General features: G+C 38.3%; 1 protein-coding gene across 2 annotated transcripts in view; it reads right to left on the reverse strand.

The window, feature by feature from the left end:
• Positions 1–19,881, reverse strand: part of LOC126252813 (uncharacterized) — a 253,837-nt gene that overhangs the window by 93,855 nt on the left and 140,101 nt on the right. For both annotated transcript variants that reach the window (XM_049953758.1, XM_049953765.1), the window contains exons 8-9: positions 13,375–13,578; positions 2,099–2,313 (exon numbers count right to left, since the gene is read on the reverse strand). In XM_049953758.1, coding sequence (XP_049809715.1) covers positions 2,099–2,313; positions 13,375–13,578 — 419 coding nt within the window. The remainder of the gene's footprint in view (positions 1–2,098; positions 2,314–13,374; positions 13,579–19,881) is intronic.

Genomic DNA, 19,881 nt, shown 5'->3' on the forward strand with positions numbered 1-19,881 from the left:
ACATTAGTCCACAGGCCAGTGATTGATTGCCACATTGAATATCTGGTGTTCTTCACTTGCAGGGCATGAGCACAGAACCAGGCTACACCGTTGCAAAAGTTTACCTCTTGGCCATTCCTGGAGCGCCCTTGAGATAGTGCGTGGCTCCGTTTTTGGGCAGCATGTGCTTGTTAATGTCTTGTTAAACTTCCCGTACATTGTCAAGCTGTTCTTCACATTGTCGACAGACACTATTTGCACATTGCTGTCATCTTTTCCATTACTGTTGTGTTCACAACACTATCTGTCTTCTGACTACTGCCCTATCTTACCTGGCTCCTAACATGAAGGTGGAGCATTTTGTGCATACTTAAGTCCCAAATGAAGGCGTCAGTGTCTGCCTCTTCCCTTGTCAATGGCTAGTCAAGTTTTCTGGTTATGTATCGGGTGATGCCAGTCAGTGGGTGCAGTCTGGCATTAGCCGTTGGGTCTCCTCAGTTCATTGTACATTGGGTCACATTACTTGTACCACCTTGGCCTACCACACTTTCTTTCCAGTACTGCTGTTAGGGTCCAGTCTTTCAGACAGCAGCATGGTTGGCTACCAGGTGTCATAGTGGGCCATGAAGGTTGGCATTTGTTTGTGGTGGACGTAGGTCATCAGCATCTAGCCCATCATGCAAATCAGTGTTGCCTCAGCCTCCACACTGCTCCACCCCTCCAACACAGCCAGCAGCATCAGTGTTGCCTTCTTTGGTGGTTGGTCCGCTGCTCTGGCCTATGGTGCTCTCTTTAGTTCTGCATCAGATGTCACGGTCCATGCCTGGTCATTTTCAGCCTACGTGGCCTTTTCAGGGAGGAAGGATTTAGTATCCCCACCAGTGGAAACTGGAGGCAGATGAGCTGGCATGTATACTGCAGCAGACTAGTGTGACAACTGCCATGGGGAGTGCACGCAACGCATAGTATGGGCTGACCAGCTGACTGAACTATTTATCCATGGGTGATGGTAAGCCAGACAGAGCAGTTCTAATGCTGAGTTCTACCATCTGGTAGTACACTATTGTATGATTTTGAAACCCCATTAACTAAGAACTTAGAATAACAAAATCCTTTTTTCATTCATGGATCAAGTGAAAACTCCAATATCCGTTCCACCACATGTTTCCTAACAGTTCCTTTCATAGATATGTTCTGCTTGGTTCGCTGACTTTTTTTTATTTCAATGTTTTGTCAAAATATGGAAGTCTATTACCTTTCTGGTATCTATATTGGTCACCATAGAAACAGAATTCTTAGAACTTCTACAACAATACTATATTGTTTTCTAAAGTGGCTTCCCATATACACATTTATTAAGAAAGTTGAAAATTTTATATTGGGATAAAAATTCAAAAATGTAAAAATTTCATCGTAATGTCCGTCAACTCCAAGTACATTTTGTAAGCATTCATGTTAGGTTGCTGATTCATTATGTATAGTCAACACATTGCAAGCTGCAGGCAAGAATTGTGTGACAGCGCAACTGTATTAAAAGAACATTGGTCTCTGTTGTACAGAGTGACACACACAAATGGTTCTTATTATAACAATTTTCATGTGGAGCAAATGCAGTGAGGAATGTTGCACTTTTTCCAGGTGGAAATATCATCTTTAAGGAGGACAGTGCATCTAGAAATTGTGCAGTACCTTGAAAAATTTACATGTCTACAAGACCTAAATATTATAGAGCACATGCCAGAATTCACAGAATGAAACATCAAGTCACACTGCAGTTGGCCATTACCCAGTGCTACTCAATATTCCTTATGGTACTGCTGTGTCAGGTTTATTGTTACACACAAAGCAAAAGGGAGGTGTAAAAGTTGTTAAATACATAATAACATTTCAGTGACTAGACTGTACACTTTCCAGCTCTAAGTATATTGAAATACTGCCCTACAAGAGGCAGGCATTTAATTTTCAAAGCAAGTCAAAATGAAGAGAAAGAATGATACCAAAAATTAGTGTACTCTAAGACAGTGCCTTCCACAAATATTATAGACACTGCCACAAGTCTTTGAAACTTGCCTTCCAGAGAATACAATGGCTAAGAAAAAGCAATCAAAATTTAACTCACTTTTCTGTGAGAAGTTTGATTTGCTGTGACGTCATTTCAGCAAGTGTTTTCTCTCGTTGCTCCAAAGCTGTCTCAGCAGCATCTAGCTGTGACTGGAATTCTTGGACTTTCTCATGGACTAATGTTTCTACTTGCTGTTGGTACGAATCACGAAGTTTTAGCTTCTCTTGCTTCATTTGTTCCACAACTTCCTTCAGTTCACTCTGTCTCTCCTTCTGCATGCACGCAAAAGAAAAGTGGTGAGTTTTAAAAAGAGAAAACTCGTCATTAGGAAATCAGACAAACAAAGTTCAACAACATATTCACAGTTTAATTTAAACAGTTACATTTAAATCTGCAGTGAAGATAAATCAGAGCAAAAGAAGAAACCTTACTCAAGTATCAAATGAGGCCTTGATACACTTTTTTGGTACACTTTAATTTCACAGCAGAGGAAGGAAGGAAGGAAGGAAATACCAAAGCAGGAAAGAACACAAGTTTAATGATGGGGTTATTAGATATAGATTACAAATATGAACTGAACTATAATGCATAAGAAAGTCTGCTTCACACAGTTTTCGAGATTTATACTCTAAGAAAATAAAAGGATGTCAAGTTGCAAATGTGGCAACTGATCTCAGAGATTACAATCAAACTTCTTGTGTCTGTACAACTGTCCTCGAAGTCCAAGCCATTAAAACAGCATTCCTTAATCTTTGTGGTTATAAACTCATGTTTATGACAGTGCAGTATATTATGTTTCAGTTCTCTCTCTCTCTCTCTCTCTCTCTCTCTCTCTCTCTCTCTCTCTCTCTCAGATGCAGCATCAATCATATTTAACACTAAAATAAATTATGGCAGTGCTATTGGTCTATTAACCTGTTGGCTGTTGAGCAGGCTCCATCCCAATTACTCCTTCACTCACATGCATCACCAAATTGCTGCCGCCATGACAGAGCACAGAAACATGTTTGTTATCTTTGATTCCCCAATAGCAAGTGAGGCATTTGATGTCATTCACTTTCCCCAAGCATGGCAGATGTAACAAGAAAATTCACTGGCAATTGATTAATATATCTACTCTCATTTACATAAGCAATTACAAAGTGAAACAATGGCCCCACGAATTCCACAAGGGACAATGACATTCTTGATGAAGATGGCACCGAGGAAATCTACTATGATCAACCATCTTATGCCAGAATCAGACAGTTGGTTCAACAAAAAAACTGATTCACTGCGGGCAAACTATCAGATGACTTGCCTAAACACAGGTACAGTAAAGCATGTTACTTGTGTTATGGAACCAAGGGAAAACCAACACCAGGCACAGCATGTGAGAGCACCACCAATGATTCTTCACATTATAAGGATGCTACAATTTAGGAAGCACTAAGAAGTGCTGTCTGTCAGTTCAATGGCTCTTTTTATGACTGTACATGCAGACATTATGAGAGGCAGTCAAAGTTTAAATTATAGCATTGAAAAATAAAGTTACATAATTAATTTTTTCTGTTTGCAGTTACACATTGAACTACCCACATCTCAGTACCACTGTATACCACTGGATAAGGCAAATCAAAATAGCACAGCCATTAATAAAGAGGAATATCACGCAGTGCAATCTGCTTTCGGCACCAGTGGAAACGCTGCAGCTGTGTCAGATGAATACAGATGGCTAAAGAAATCATCGAGGTTGGCTTGATGCAGGTGCAATATTTCCACTGCTGCGGAATGCAGATTACTATAATTTATCAGTGGGCTGCATCATTTTGTTTTAGTTCTTCTGGTGGCATACCACATTACTGTGACATAGGAATCCAAACGTCTACCAGAATTGTAGACCTGTTCCTCGGAGAAAAAAAAAAAATCAATCAATCAATGAAAATAACCAATTTTTTGAAAATATAATGCAATTGGATAGATAAAAAAAAATCCCCTCGCCAAGCAATGGCAGGAGAACACAAGTATAAACCGTATTATGTATGTAAGCTTTCCGAGCCAGGGGCTCCTCCTTCTGGAGGGAAAGGAATAGGGGTGAAGAAAAAGGACTAGTGAGGTTTAGGAAAAGGGGCAGAGTTTGTGAAAGTCGCCCTTACTATGCGGGATGAGAAGGACTGCATTGGACAAGATTTGAAAACGTGAGAGCTTAAAGGTGGAAGATACAGTAATATGCAAGACAGATGTTACTGCTAAAACATCATGCAAGAGTTAATCGCTATCTTGCATATTACCCTAACCTGTACATGTTGTTTTAGCAGTAATCTCTGTCTTGCATATTACACTATCTTCCACCTTTAAGCCCTCAGGTTTTCAAATCTCATCTGGTGCAGTCGCCAACTATCAACCATGCCTTCTCATCCTGTCTGGTAGTCTCCTCTAACCTGGGTTCTGGACAACTTCTTCAAAATCTACCTCATCAGTGCTTTTTCTTCACCCCTCTTCCTTCTCCTTCAACCCTTCTGCCAGCAGAAGATGCCACTGGCTCTGAAAGCTTGCATACATAATACCATTTATATGTGCGTTCCCTCGTTACCACTTCGTGAGTAGATTTTTTTTATCTATCCAATTACAAAAAAATAATTAAGTAACTTATTTCTTTTAGGTGATAAGTCAAATTTCATGACTAGCCATTATAAAATGATACAGCTGTAAAATTTCATTAGAAACAAAGCAACTAGCAGCGTGTGAGAAGTTTCAAGCCAGACTGAAGGATGGCTGTGTACCTTCATGCCAGCATGCTACGTAAATACTATCAGTAGGCTGCTATGATCAATGTTCCTGTTGAGGTGGCCATAAATTGTAAAAAATCATTGCTTTTAAAACTGATTTTTCATTTGTTTTTGTGTTAGCATGAATAGCTCTCCAAGTTCATATTGTTTGATCTTTGAAAACATAATCGTATCAGCGACTGTGATTTCATTGTTCTCACTTTAAACTAATGAAAATCATTTGGTTCTTGCAAGTCATTCTTTTATACTTCCCTGTGTGTGGGGCTGAAGGAACAAATTATATTCCCTTCTATGCACCTAAGGGGTGCACATGCCTACGCAATGTGCTATTTAAGAAAACGGCAGTAAATGAAGGAGCGCGCTGGAAGGGCCATGCGGACTGGTTCTAACGTACTAACCCAAAAGCTAACAGTAACATCGGAAACAATGGGCTAATACATCTTAATCAAGGAGGATCTGGACCGGACAGACCATGGCTGGCTTGAAATCTTTGTTCAGAATCGTCTGGCAGTGTGGGAAAAACCGCTTCAATGGCAAGGAGTGCCAAAAGGGACGGGGATAGGAAAGTAATAAATCGGCTTGGTAGTCCTGCCCTATTTGCACTACACCGCAAGCAGTATTCCAATTGCTGATAACAGGGGGGACAAACTGGGCATCCAGCATCAGGCTTTGTTCTCCTGCAGTCAGCACAACCGCCTCGAGAAGATGCAGCTTGGTAAAGCGGTGTGGAATAAATGCAGTAGCACTCCTCTCATTAAATAGACCAAGACAGGACAACCAGCAATGAGCGTGGGATAAGAGTTCTGCAGTTCTCACATGCCCTGGCAAAATGCGGCGAGCAATGACACAGGCCAAGTGGCATTGTGCGGGCGACCTGCCGAGAGCACGGCTGGGGATGTTGCCACGTCAAAGCGGAACAAGAGACTTCTCAAGCAATGGTTCGGCATGCCTAGTGTCCAGAAAGTGTGGCCGTCTTAAGTGCTCCCGTGGCGGAAGTGACCAGCGAGGGTGTTGTGGGGTTGGTTTCTGGTCTGCACAGCCCATCGTCTGTTGCTACAGATGGAGGCGAGGAAAGGAGTTGCCAGATGAGCATTTCATAATTAATTTGAGTAATATGGATGATCTATTTACACAATCAGTCAGTCAGTCAGTCCATCCATCCATCCATCCATCCATCCATCCATCCATCCATCCATCCATCCATCCATCCATCCATCCATCCATCTCCACTTGCACATCCCTTTAATTCCCTTAAGATAAGATCTATAACTATCAGAAAAGAATAATATGCATTCTTCCACTGGTGTATCTATGATATACGTTTTGCTCTAGAATCAGAAACCACAAATTACTGTGGAAAGTTGTACACTTTACTGCAGGAATGCCAGAGCCAGAATTTAATCTTCATTATGTGACTGTTTATTGCTCAATGCCTTAATTACTTGGATGAATGTTAAATTTGCAACACTATGAAGGTAGCAGGCAGCAGACATTAAACTGGCATGAAGTATATCAGCTGCTTGAATATTTTCTTTATACGGAAAGATTACATACCGGTTTCTCACTCAGAAACTTTATGTGGATGTCAGTTGTGTAGATGAAAATCATATTATGCCTCCTCATGTATGTCTACCAGCATGCATCAGAATTCAACTGTGGTCTGTTGAAATTGTGGTTTATGAGTATTGTTCCATGATAATGCTGCTTGTGTTGGTTGGGACCCCATGACTGTCACATGTATACAGAATCAATGGGTTCAGGAGGCCCACACTCAGTGCCAAATAGGATCTCAATGACCACACCTGACTAGTACCCAAGAGCACAAACATATTGTTCACTTGGCTGTGCAGGATTCTATACCTAGGCAATGTACCTTGAATCAGGAAATTGGCTCGTTTGGAATGAGAAAAATATCCACATGTATAGTGCAACAACATCTGCAGCACGAAGGACAACCAGAACTGTGATCAGCATTAAGGCTTTCCTTGAAGTGGTAGCAGAGAAGGGAATGCCGACAACATTGGACACACCAGAAGCACCGTGACACCATCTCAAGACAAGTCACTGATTAGCATACAACATTACAATGTCTGTATCCATCAGACTACCTTCCACCAGGAAAGTGGAATGTGCTCCACAATTCTGATGTAACATTCAAAACAATAAGGAGCAGCAACCAGTCATTGTTTCCATTTTAAATTGATTAGAGCGAATCCAGCTTTTGGCTAGTAACTAGCTGTTACCAATGCCAAAAATACAGTAAGCAGATAATCAAGCATAGTACAGAAAAATTTACAACTCATGGTATAACCTATATTGCTTGTACATTAAATTACATACCAGTATTTTGGAGTTGTTATACATGCCCCGTACATCTGCACCTGTTGTTTAGGTTCTTGTGACAGTCCATTAAAGACTATGGTGTAATGAAGATAGGCTTTGCAGAGAACACATTGGTTGGCATTGGGGTGCCCTCTACATGAACTACATAATACATAACCTCCAGAGTAAAGCAATATGGTCCCCAAGGAAATTTATAAAATTTGCATAGGAATAAAATACAAGTAAAATTATTGACATTGTTGTACTGACTTGTTAGCACATTTAACAATTAACATTAGAAGAAATAAAAAATCCCAGCTTCACTCCTTGTGAGCCAATTATTTTGTTAATGTTTAAAAGCACAGGTAAAATCAATTTCATAAAATTTGCGAATAGCTAGGAGGCACATGATGTATGCTGTGACTATTAGAATTAATTTGAATATTTTTCTTTTATACTTTATTTAACCATTGTGACAAGGTATGTGGTTCATATTAGTTATTGAATAGTTCATAGGTGGCACCAGGTATCACCATGATAGATTGTTGGTGTGATTTGCCAATCCATAACGGATGTAGAGACTCTTCATACAGATTTTTAATTATAAGTACAATAATAACAGGATACTAAATTACTGTTACTAATAATGTACGTGCCTCTAAGCCAATAGAACATTGACTCTGATATCTGATGTGAGGGTGCTGCCTAAGGGTGAGAAGGGCAGGTTCCTCGACTTCCTAGAAGAGCTGGAGAGCTTTTGACTTCAGAAAAATTTTAGCTGCAATCTGATTAATGATCATGTTATTATGAAAAATGCCCATTTTTGGGAATTATTTGTAAACTGCTTTCTTGAAACACAACCCAAGGTGCACAAAATAGGTCCCCACTTCTTGCTAATACGTAGCAGCCACTGACATAAAACTGTACGAATACAAGTTATAATATTGGACCTATGTAACTGTTTCCCTGTTATATTGGTTTAGAAGCTTGTACATTGTTAATAATAAAAATTCTGTATCATATTTTTATTGTACTTATAATTAAAAATCTGTATGAAGTGCCACAGAGATCAATACTCTCTACATTTGCTACAGACCTACAAATCACACCACATCTATCTTGGTGATATCTGGCACTAACTATGAAGTATTCAATATGTAATACGAGCCACATACCTTGTCACGATGATTTTAAAAAAGTATTAAAGAAAAATATTCAAATCAATCCCAATAGTCACAGTATATATTATGTGCCTGCTGGTTGTCTGTAAATTTTATAAAAAAAATTTATTAACACTTTGACATCCGGCGACACCACAGTGGTGTCATGTGCGAGATAGCGGTCAATGACCGGCGACACAACAGTGGTGTCATGAGCATAAAATCGTGCAGTGGCGGGTGACAGCAGCTTTTTTTTTTTCATTCTGTTGGTGTTTTGTTTAGGTAACAATAAGTTACATACGTCAACAATTTTTTTTGTTTTTATAAGTACTTGTGCACTTTCATCATGGCAGACGAAAGAGACAATATGATTATTTATGAGTGCACGGACATCTTGTCTGACATTCCAGACAATTTGGCCGATTGGATATCAAAAAAATGAAAGTGAAGCAGAATAATCAGAAGATAGTGAAATACGTCCAATCGGCAAATGCTACGGTTGCCAACTGATTCAGATGAATCAGTTGAAGGAGAAAGACTATGATTTGCTGAGGACCAATAATAAATTTGAAGGATCTCAGGGTCCACACACATTTCCCAACGATATACAGAGCATCCTGGATAGCATAGAATTATATATTGGGAACAATCTATTTGAATATATTAGCAATGAAACCAACAAGTATTACAGTCAAAATTGCAATAGACGGAAACTGGATTTAAAAAAATGCCAAATTTGTTGACGTTACTGGACCCAAACTTAGAAAATGGTTTGGGCTTGCTATCCTTATAGGAATTGTAAAAAAAGCAGGATCAATGATTACTGGTCAATGAATCTGTTGATACACACACCAATATTTCACAAAAGGATGTCCCGCGGCCGATTCAGATAAAAATTATCAGTTTTACATTTTTCCGACAACAACAACCAACCGGACAATGCCAACCGGCTTTTCAAATTGCAATTAGTAATTGATTATTTTTCCAAAAAGTTTAAAGAAATGTTTAATCTAAGTCAAAACATCTCAAATGATGAAGGAATGATACCATGGCGTGGATAGTTAAATTTTAAAGTTTACAATCTGTCGAAAATTACGAAATATGGCATACTCATTTGGATCCTGTGAGATTCGAGTGAAGGATACATTTCCTCATTCAAGATATATTGCTGGCACTGGACAACCTTTAGCAAAAACCGTGATGGAACTACTGACACCTTCTTATGGAAAGTGGCACCACCTCTACATGGATAATTATTATAACAGTGTAGAACATGCAGAGAAGTTACTTGAAAAGAAAATTTGAGTTTGTGGAATGATACAGCAAAATAGAGGAATTCCGGGAAAATTAAAGCTCGCAAAAGTCAATGTGTTTGAAGCTTGTCATCAACAGAAAGGTGAGAAGTGGCCGGCGACAATCCGAGTAATCTGAATTAGCACTGCTGGTGCCAAGCAAATAAATTTGTACGAGACATGCAGACGGCAAAGTGTTAAAACTGATTTTACTTTTGTTTTTAAAGATAAACAAAATAACTGGCTCACAAGGAGTGAATCTGGGATTTTTTATTTCTTCTAATGTTAACTGTTAAATGTGGCAAAAGTGAGAAAGGAAAGGAAAGGGAAGAGACTCATGATGTCAGCTGCATTGAGACTTTATGTAGAGTCAGCACTACCGAGGAAAAATCGTATGTTGGACCAGGATTCAAACCTGCGATCTCCTGCTTACTAAGCAGTTGCGTCAACCACTGCACCATCTGGACACACTGTTCATTGCAAATGCATGAGCTATCTTCGCTCGCTCCCCAGCTGATTCCCATTCCCACCTAGCACCACCTACCCGCAGTACCTGCCCATGTCCTCCATTCTTGTTAATTTTAGATTACTGCTGGAGGTCAAAGAATATTCTGCACCTACACTGAAGGTTGTGGATTCATTGCCTATTGAAGTGAATCAATTATACGAATGTGTGGTGTCTGCTCTTGCAGACATGTTCGAAATGACACACCAGGCATTCATATAACTGAGTCGCCTCAGTGGTCAGTATGAAAGCACAATCACATTTGACCTCCTGTGAGAATCTCAAAGTAGTGAGTATGGAGGACATGGAAAGGGACTGCGGACAGGTGGTGCTGGGTGGGAATGTGGGGCGGCCAAGCAGTATACCAAGACAAACCACGCAACTGCGATAAACTCTGTGTCCAGATAGCACACTGGTTAATGTAACTGACTTGTAAGCACACGGCCCCGGTCTGAATCTCAGTATGGCACACATTTTCACTCAGCACTGCAGACTCCACAAAGTACTGATACAGCCAACATCATAAGTTCATTCCTTTTTCCTTCCCTTCCCTTTCTCCCCCTTCGCCCCAACTTCCCACCTTCAATTTACATAAACTGTAACACAGCTGCAGATTCCACACGGTATCTGTCCTTTCGGACATGTCTGAAACAGAAACCATGCATTCATATCATGCAACTACACTTAGAAACAATATTTTTATGCGTGCTACCAGTTTTTAAATAGAAGTTTGTGCATAGAATAGAAGGAGTTGTCCACAAGAAATGAATTTATGTGAGATTTAAAATCTGCTTTGCTGCCTGTCAGACATTCTATGCTATGGAGTAGATTCATATATTGGGATTATATGTTGATGCCAGCTGTTTGGGAAACACGAAAATTTGTGCCAGACATGGGACTCAAACAAAGATTTCCAACTTATCACAAGCAGGCCCCTTAACCTTTCATCTATGTAAGAATGTCTCCAGGACTGATCCAAAATTCCATCTGTCATATAGTCACAACCCTTATGCTTGCACAGAGCATCATTCCCACATAGGGAGACAAATATTTTATCATCATTTAGCCCATCAGGGCATGGATACATCATTGATTATTACAATGCCTATATCTTCACAACATAATGTGGAGGTATGCTTGGACAGCCAAATTACTTTAAGTGACCACTCAGCATAAGCAGGAAATTTGGATTCAAGTTCCAGGGTGACACAAATCTGCATTTGTTGCCAACAACTGACATCAATGCATAGTTGCAATACGTAAATCTATTTCATAATGTTTACCACAGCCATAATTTCCAGTGACAGTGACTTATTTTGAAGATAAATAAAACAAAGACATTATATCCATCAGTGATATTTTGTGTTATTGGGCAAATGATCAAAGATTTTTGCTGCTGAGCCACTGACAGCTTTAATAATGGGAAATAAAGGTCATTTTCCCCCTCCAGGATAGTGGTCATGGATCTCATTGTTCTTAAATTTTGGTGGATTATTTATGTCGAATTCCATTGATGAATTTATGTAGTGTGGCAGAACAGTTAAAATGCCTAATATCTAGAGTTGAACACACAATATTCTTATTGCTCGTTTTTGTGCATTCAATATTTCTTTCCATATGGTAACTTACCCCAGAAAAGTATTCCATAACACATTAGCGTGTGGACATATGCAAAAGATGTCAGGAGGTTCATTCGTTTGTTTACAAGATAAGCAATGACACGAAGAGAAAAAGTAGCTGAAGTAAGGATTGAGAAGTTCAGGAATATGCTGCTTCTAGTTAAAAGTTTTCATCAATATGTAGACGCAGAAATCTGGAGCATTCTACACCATTTACTGACCTCTGCTCAGGTGCTACAACTGTTGGTATTATTATTTGTTGTACAAAAGTTTAAATTTAGGGAGAGTTCATTTTTTGAAAGCTGTTTAATAATTCTTTGAAATACGTAATTAACAATATCTTCTGTTTCTTTCTCTCTAATGGGATTTACTATAAATTAGTATCGTCAGCAAAAAGTACCAATTCTGTTTGTTGAATGTTAAGTGTATGGTCATATATAAATAAACGGAATAGGAGAGGACTCAAAATTGAACCGTGAGCTCCCCACTCACTAAATTTTCTACCCTTCAAACAGATTCAAACTATCTGTGGGTAAAGCAGCCCAGGATTTTCCACAGCTAAAAAATTTTCCTTTTTTTACAGCATGTGACTGATTTCCAAATGTGCGAAGAATTTTGTAAAGGCTTTTTTTAGTTATACAAATATGATTTTGTAATTTGTAATTTGTAATTAATAGTTCACCTTCTGTGAAGAAAAGCTATCTGTTCAGCCCCAATTTGTCAAGACTCAGTCAGTTTTGCAAACAATATCATTACATATAAGTCTCAATTTCTGTCACTTAGAACACTAATATGAAATATTCTTCATTCATCATGTACATACCATGCAACTAAACAATGTGTAGTGGCTGTAAGCAAACTCACTCACTCACTCACTCCCCCCCCCCCTTCTCCCTCTCCCTCTCCCTCCCTCCCTCTCTCTCTCTCTCTCTCTCTCTCTCTCTCTCTCTCTCTCTAACTGAAGAGACAATATTGTACAGTTTCTTATTTCTCTTTAGAATTTAATATGCCTTTGTATTAAAAAAGACTGTTACCTGACAACTCTATCTTTACAAAAACAAATGTTAAGTATTCTCAACTTCTAGTTACATGAAAAGATAATTTATTCCTTGAACAATGTAATAATTAAACTGACAAAAACATATCTTTATGAGTAGCACTTCAGTATAATATTACGCAAAAATGGCTGCAGGAAATATTCTTCCAATTATATTAATCTTGTGAACATATGTAACTCAATCAGCCTCTGTCTCTCGGTCAATACAGACTCGAAGGATACTGTAAATATTGTATGCTCTGCATTTCTCCATTCATCAAGCTGCAGCTTCACCTCACATAAATTTAACTTTCTTATCCTCTAAGCCCGTACACACTACACAAAAATTAAAAGTAATTTATTTACATATTATGCTGTTGCCACAAAACATTAATGTAAAATATTTCATCCAATGGATGACTTGTTCATAACATATATTTACAATTTTGAACTTATTTCTGTTATTTTAAAATGAGGCCGCATAATATGTATGCACAATAGCTGAACCACAATAATTTATAGCTTCTTTGAATAGAACTCTCCAACACAGGTCTCAAAACAGTTAAAATCCTTTTAAAAATCATCAAGAAGCAGCAACTACAAAATGAATATGTCCAGGCATCAAGATTACCTCCTTCTTTTTAGTTTCTTCCAAGGCCTTTTGAACAGCTGTCTTACTATTCTCCAATAGCTGATTCTTTGACTTTGCCTCATTTAACCTTAGCAATAATGTTTCACTTTGCTGCTTGAGAGAATGAATTTCTGCCTCTTGGTTCGTCACTGTATCTTGCATTTTCTTCATTTCTGCCTCAGCTTCCTTCAGTAGGCTTCTATCCTGTTTGAAGAATTAATATTAATGGCACGTACAAAAAGCCTCTGAAACAAGCAAGACTGGATGGACTGGGGGGGGGGGGGGGGGGTGGATGAGGAGGAGTGGGAGAAGGCTATAATTAAGTTTAACAACCTCTCAGATACAAATTTCAGTACTACTTTTGTCAAGTGAGAAGGAAGAAATAAGCAATGGCTGTATTTTCTCAAGTGATTTGAGGTAAACGTAGAAAAATTAAATTAGAACTACCAGAGCTATTACTAAGATTTTCGGTTATTTCAAGTGATATTTCCAGAAACTGAACAATCTGGAAGCCACAGTGCAGTATGTTACACAATGTTTTCACAATAGCACAAAAAAGAATCACAACTTTTGATTAGTGTATGTCACAAATATTTGAATTAGATAATGTCTAATATCAAAGATGCATCTCAGAGGCAGCCCTGTTACGCTGTCTTCTTTATATAGTCTTTGTCTATTAAGGCTACCTCAGCATGCTCCAAAAACCATTCACATCTTTAATGCTATGAAAAGGATCGATAGCTGCTCACAATATAATGAAGATGTTGAGTCGCAACAGGCACAACAAAAAGATTAGTAAACAGGTAAGCTTTGGCCAAAAGGCCCCATTCTGAATGAAACACACACACACACACACACACACACACACACACACACACACGACCACTGTGTCTGGCTGTCGAGGTCTGTCCTTCACAGCCAGAGACCTGCCCCACCCAGAACTGCATTTAAAAAAAAGTTGTGGTACTATGTTGCACCTGTAGAGAATGTAGAGAATATAGAGAATGTAAATGAACAGAGTAAAGGAATTACTATCCTTACAATGTTTTGGGCACTGAATTGACAGTATTTACATGTTATTCACCACCTAATATTCCAGTTGAACCCATTCAACTTCAATAAACATCTGAAATTCTGTCACCTCCTCTCAGGCAGCATACATTACCTTAGATACTTGGCATCGGATCATGCTGGTTTTCTTGCACTGTCTATTTTATTTCCACCTACACTTTTAACATAAGGCCCAAGTATTTTGCAGGATACGGTCAATCAAGATGAATAATCTTATTTTGTTCTATAAACCCCATGCACTATCACTGACAGTCTAATGTGGCTATATTTATATAAGAAACCTACAACACTGGAAAAACATTGAAATCTGGATGATGTGACCCTATAAGGAAGTTAAGCATTTTAGCCTTTCCACATTTGTTCACATAAACCTCTTTTACTAACATTTTGTTGTGAAATTTGATTGTAATTTATACTCTGTAAGGATCAGAAAGTGATTTATTTGATTACAATTCCATCTTTTCTACAAACTGAATCATGAATGTGTTCGACATGTTGTTGTAGTTTAGTCCATGGACTGGTTAGTGCTGATTTTCATGCTAGTATATCTTGTGCAAGCCTCATCATCTCTGCATAACAACTGCAACCTACATCCATTTGAACTAACTGCATTCAAGCCTTGGTCTCCTCCTGTAATTTTTACATTCCATATTTCCCTCCATTATCAAACTGACTATTCCTTGGTGACTCATGATGTGTTGCACAACTGATCCCTTCTCTTGGTCGACTATTGCCATAAATTTCTTTTTTTTCTCCGAACTCAATTCAGTTGCTCCATGAACCCATCTAATCCTGAACTTCTTTTTCATAGTACATTTCAAAAGCTACTACTCTCTTCTCTGAAATGTTTCTCATCCAAGTTTCACGTCTGTAAAAGCCTACACTCCAGACAAATACCCCTCAACATTTAAATTCATACCTGATGTTAACAAATCTATCTTTTTCAGATATGCTTTTCTTGAAATTGTCATCTAGCATTTTCTATCCTTTCTACTTCTGCTACCATCAGTTATTTTTGCTGTCCACATATCAAAAGTCATCTACTACTTCATGGTCTCATTTCCGAATGTTTCCCTCAAGATCACCTGATTTAATTCACCTAAATTCCATTACCTTTGTTTTACATTTATTGATGTCCATCTTATTGCCTCTTTTCAAGACAGTATCAATTCCACTCAATTCTCTTCTAAGTATTTTATCAACTCTGACAGAATTATGACGCCATCAGTTTCAAAATTGTTACTACTTCCTGAATTTTTAATACCCTTTTCAAATTTATCCTTGGTTTCCCATGCGGCCTGCTCAATGTACAGACTGAATAACATCAGTTATAGGCTAAAAATTTGTCTAACTACCTTCCCAACCATTGCTTCCCTTTTCATGTTCTTTGACTTTTATGGCTGCTGCCTGGTTTTCTACAAGTTGCAGATAACCCTTCGCTCTTTGTATTTTATCACTACAACCTTCAGGATTCAAAAATGTAAGCTAGTAAACACTGCTAAAAGCTTTCTCTAAATCTACAAATGCTAAATACAAAAGCTAAACCTTTCTTCAATCCATTTTTAAAGATAACCCTTAGGGTTAATAATGTCTCACATCTTCATACATTTTTGGGGAACCCAAATTATTGTTCTCCAAGGTTGCATTCTACCAGTTGTTCCATTCTTCTGTAAATAATTTGTGTCAGTATTCTGAAATCATGACTTATTAAATTACGAGTTCACAGGAAAATACATACCTGTCAGCATGCACCTGCTTTCCTTCTGTAAGTGCGAGGGCACTTCCCCCATCACACGCATCTTGCACACCAGGTGGAATAGTTTTGTCATGGCTGGTTCTCCCGAAGTTCTCGATAATTCTGAGGGAATATCATCTAGTCCAGAGGCCTTGTTTCCACTTTGGTATTTCAGTTACCTGACAATTCTTCTCACAAGTATCATATCTCCCACTTCATCTTCAACTACCTAATTGTTTTCAAGTTCACTTTCCTTTGACAGCCCTTGTATATATCCCTTCCACCTTTCAGCTTTCCCTTCTTCACTTAATACTGGCTTACCCTCTGAGCTCCTAATTTTCATACAGCCTACCTTTTCTTCAAATTTTCCTACAGGCATCACCTAAATTCCCACTAGTCACACAGACTCTTGCAGCCTTGGATTTGGTCTATTTTTTTTTATTATTTATTTATTGAGATTGTCCTCAATACAAAGTTTTTTTTTCCCAACATAACAAATATCCAGAAATTAGTACACCTGTTACATAAGATCTTAATTTATCTCCTCAGGACATCCCTCCAGGTGTTCCAATCTAGTATATCTTCTTCCTCTGTACCAAGTCTTCTCATTGTTAACTGTACATTTTGGAGCCAGGTGGTCATTCTTCTCTTCTTTCCCTCGAGTTACCATTCCAGAATCATTTTCTGGCTTCCTCCAGTTTTCTTACATGGTTGTATCATTGTAACTTCCTTCTATCCATCATGTCATGTATTCTTTCTCTTATTTCCATTCTCTCCGTTATTTCACTTTTTTATTTTATTTCTCTTTTATAGAAATTCTTAGTACCAATTTATATATGACTCTTTTGGTTCGGTTTATTATATTTCTGCTCCATAAGATTGAGTTGAGCATCCCAATGATCTTCCTTCCACTGCTAATTCTTTTATTAACTTCTACTTCTGATTTTCCCTCACTCTCTAAAATGGATCCCTAATAGCAGAAAATGTTGACCACCTTAATTACCTTTCCCTCTGTGTATAAGTCATCATTTGTGAAGTATTCCATTTCCTGATAATTAATCTTCAATCCTGCGTTTCTGTATTCCATTCTAACTGGTTACATACATAATTTGCATCCTCTCCACCTTGTGCTATAACTACTTGATCATCAGCAAACAGTAAGTGATGTAAATAAACTTCATCTTTAATTTCTAGACCGATCTCATTGGATGTACGAGACTGTGTCTTAAGACTTGTGTCTTACACAGATTTTAAATAATGTTGGTGACAGGCTGCACCATGTATTTCCTCTTACCTGCTTCATTTGCTGCATTTTTATAGTTTCTCCTTTTGATGATTAAGGTCAATATCTCCAGTGTAATTTCCAAGGATTACTACTTGGCCTTGTCTTTTTCCTATATGATCCTCTGCTGCCCGCAATATTTCATGTCTCAAAGTTCCCGGTTCATATTCTATTGTATTCTTTTCTCCTGTTTCAGTTAATCATTGCCTAATGATCCCTTTGAAACGCTCGACAATTTCTGGTATTTTTAATTACATCCTTAGATCACCATGATAAAATAAGGGAAGTCCGAGCTCGTACAGAAAGGTATAGGTGTTTGTTATTTCCACACCCTATACGAGATTGGAAGAATAGAGAATTGTGAAGATGGTTCGATGAACCCTCTGCCACGCACTTAAATGTGATTTGCAGAGTATCCATGTAGATGTAGATGTCCTATCTTTCTACAGTTTCGTCACTTTTAATGTACACTTCGGAAATTGTGGTCAGTGTCCACATCCGCAACCCTGGAAATGTCTTAAGAGTTTAAAATCTAGAGTCAAAATCTCTTCTTACCATTATATACTCAAACTGAGACCTGGTGTCTCCAGGTCTCTTTCCCACATACAGCCTTCTTTCATGATTCTTAAACCAAGTGTTAGCAATGATTACATTATGCTCTGTGCAAAATGTTTTGCCAGGTCGTTTCCCCTCTCATTCCTTTCCTCCCCAGTCCATATTCTCTTACTATTTTTCCTTTTCTTTGGTTTCCTACTATCTAATTCCAGGTCCTCACCACAATAAAATTTTCATCTCCCTCAACTACCTGAACAATTTCTTTTATCTCGTCATACAGTTTTGCAGTCTTTTCATCATCTGTGGTGCTAGCTGGTGTATAAACTTTTACTATTGTGATGTCTGCTTTGTCTTGGCTACAATAATGAGTTCACAATTCTGTTCATAGAAGCTTACCAAAATTTCTATTTTCTTATTCACTATTAGACCCATTCCTGCATTACCCCTACTTGATTTCGTATTTATAACCTCGTGCTCACCTGAGCAGAAGTTCTGTTCTTCTTGCCACTAAATTCCTCTATTTCCTACTATATCTAACATCAATTTCTCTTTTTAAATTCTCTACCTAACTTCACAATCAAGGGATCTTATATTCCACAATCAGACCCATAGAGTACTAGTTTTGATTTTGCTGATGATGTAATCCTGAGTAGTCTCTGTCCTGAACTCCAAACAGAAGATCATTTTACATTCCGATATTTTACCCTAGATGGTTACACGATTATTAAGCCATGCAGTAGAGTTACATACCCTCAGGAAGAATAATGGCTGTAGTCTCTACTTGCTTTCAGCCATTCGCTGTACCAACATAACAATGCCGTGTTAGTACACTGTGGATGTGTTCCATGTGCCATCTATTGCAGATAGACCACAAGATAATTCAGGTGTACTATATACTGCCTTACACTTTGTCTAGTTAGGTGTTTCAGCAAATGTGACTGCCTTTGGGTACATTTTGCTTATATAGCATTGAGAGTGTATTTCGATATTTCAAATAGTTACCATTTCCGGTTTGAAGTTCTTCCTGCTTTTAAGGATGTTCCTATTCAGAAAACAGAAGGAAATGGATGACTCTAAAATATTTTCGGAGGTTTTTGCCAATATGTGTCCAGATTCCCCTAGTGACATGAAGATCTCGAGGATTGAATGAAGGAATATATTTATAGTTCTGAGGACAGGCCACGTTCCAGTGAAATTTTATACCTGTAAATACATGTTACAGTGGTAGTGTTGGCAAGTGATTCTCACAATAAAGATGAAAGTGATTCTGCTCGTATTTCATGTTAATAATTCATGATAACAATAACTGGTGTGAAATTGACATACAGACACACCCGTAACCATTGATGGTCATCCTGGGGGCATGACATTTCAAACAGAATGTGACTCTGTAGACTCCGTGATTAGCCTTTGGTGACAACTTGTTTGAACTATTGTGCATGGAGCTGTGCACCTATTATGATCAGCCTTCAGTGAAACATAAAATGTCACCTAAAACACTGAAGTGATCTCCTGTTACACTAAGAGATACGAAGAAATTCCTTGACCTGATTCTTGTAATGGGACAAACACCAAAAGAAGATGGAAAGATTAATGGTCAACAGATCTTCTAATAGGTACCCCAGTATTTTCTCAGACTAAGTATCACAATAGATCTGAACTGATTTGGACATCCTGGCTCTTCAGTGACAACACAAAATTGACTGGGAGACTATTTGAAGCTCAAGTGGTGCTGGGTTATTTCTGCAAGAAATTTAGGACTCTTTACAAACTAAAGAAAAACTTGTCTTTGTATGAGATGAGTCCACTGAGAGGACACCAGAGGTTTTGAATGTACAATCCTGGGTAGGTTACAAAATGCAGA

Source organism: Schistocerca nitens, chromosome 1, assembly GCF_023898315.1.
Source record: "Schistocerca nitens isolate TAMUIC-IGC-003100 chromosome 1, iqSchNite1.1, whole genome shotgun sequence".
NCBI classification, from domain to species: domain Eukaryota; kingdom Metazoa; phylum Arthropoda; class Insecta; order Orthoptera; family Acrididae; genus Schistocerca; species Schistocerca nitens.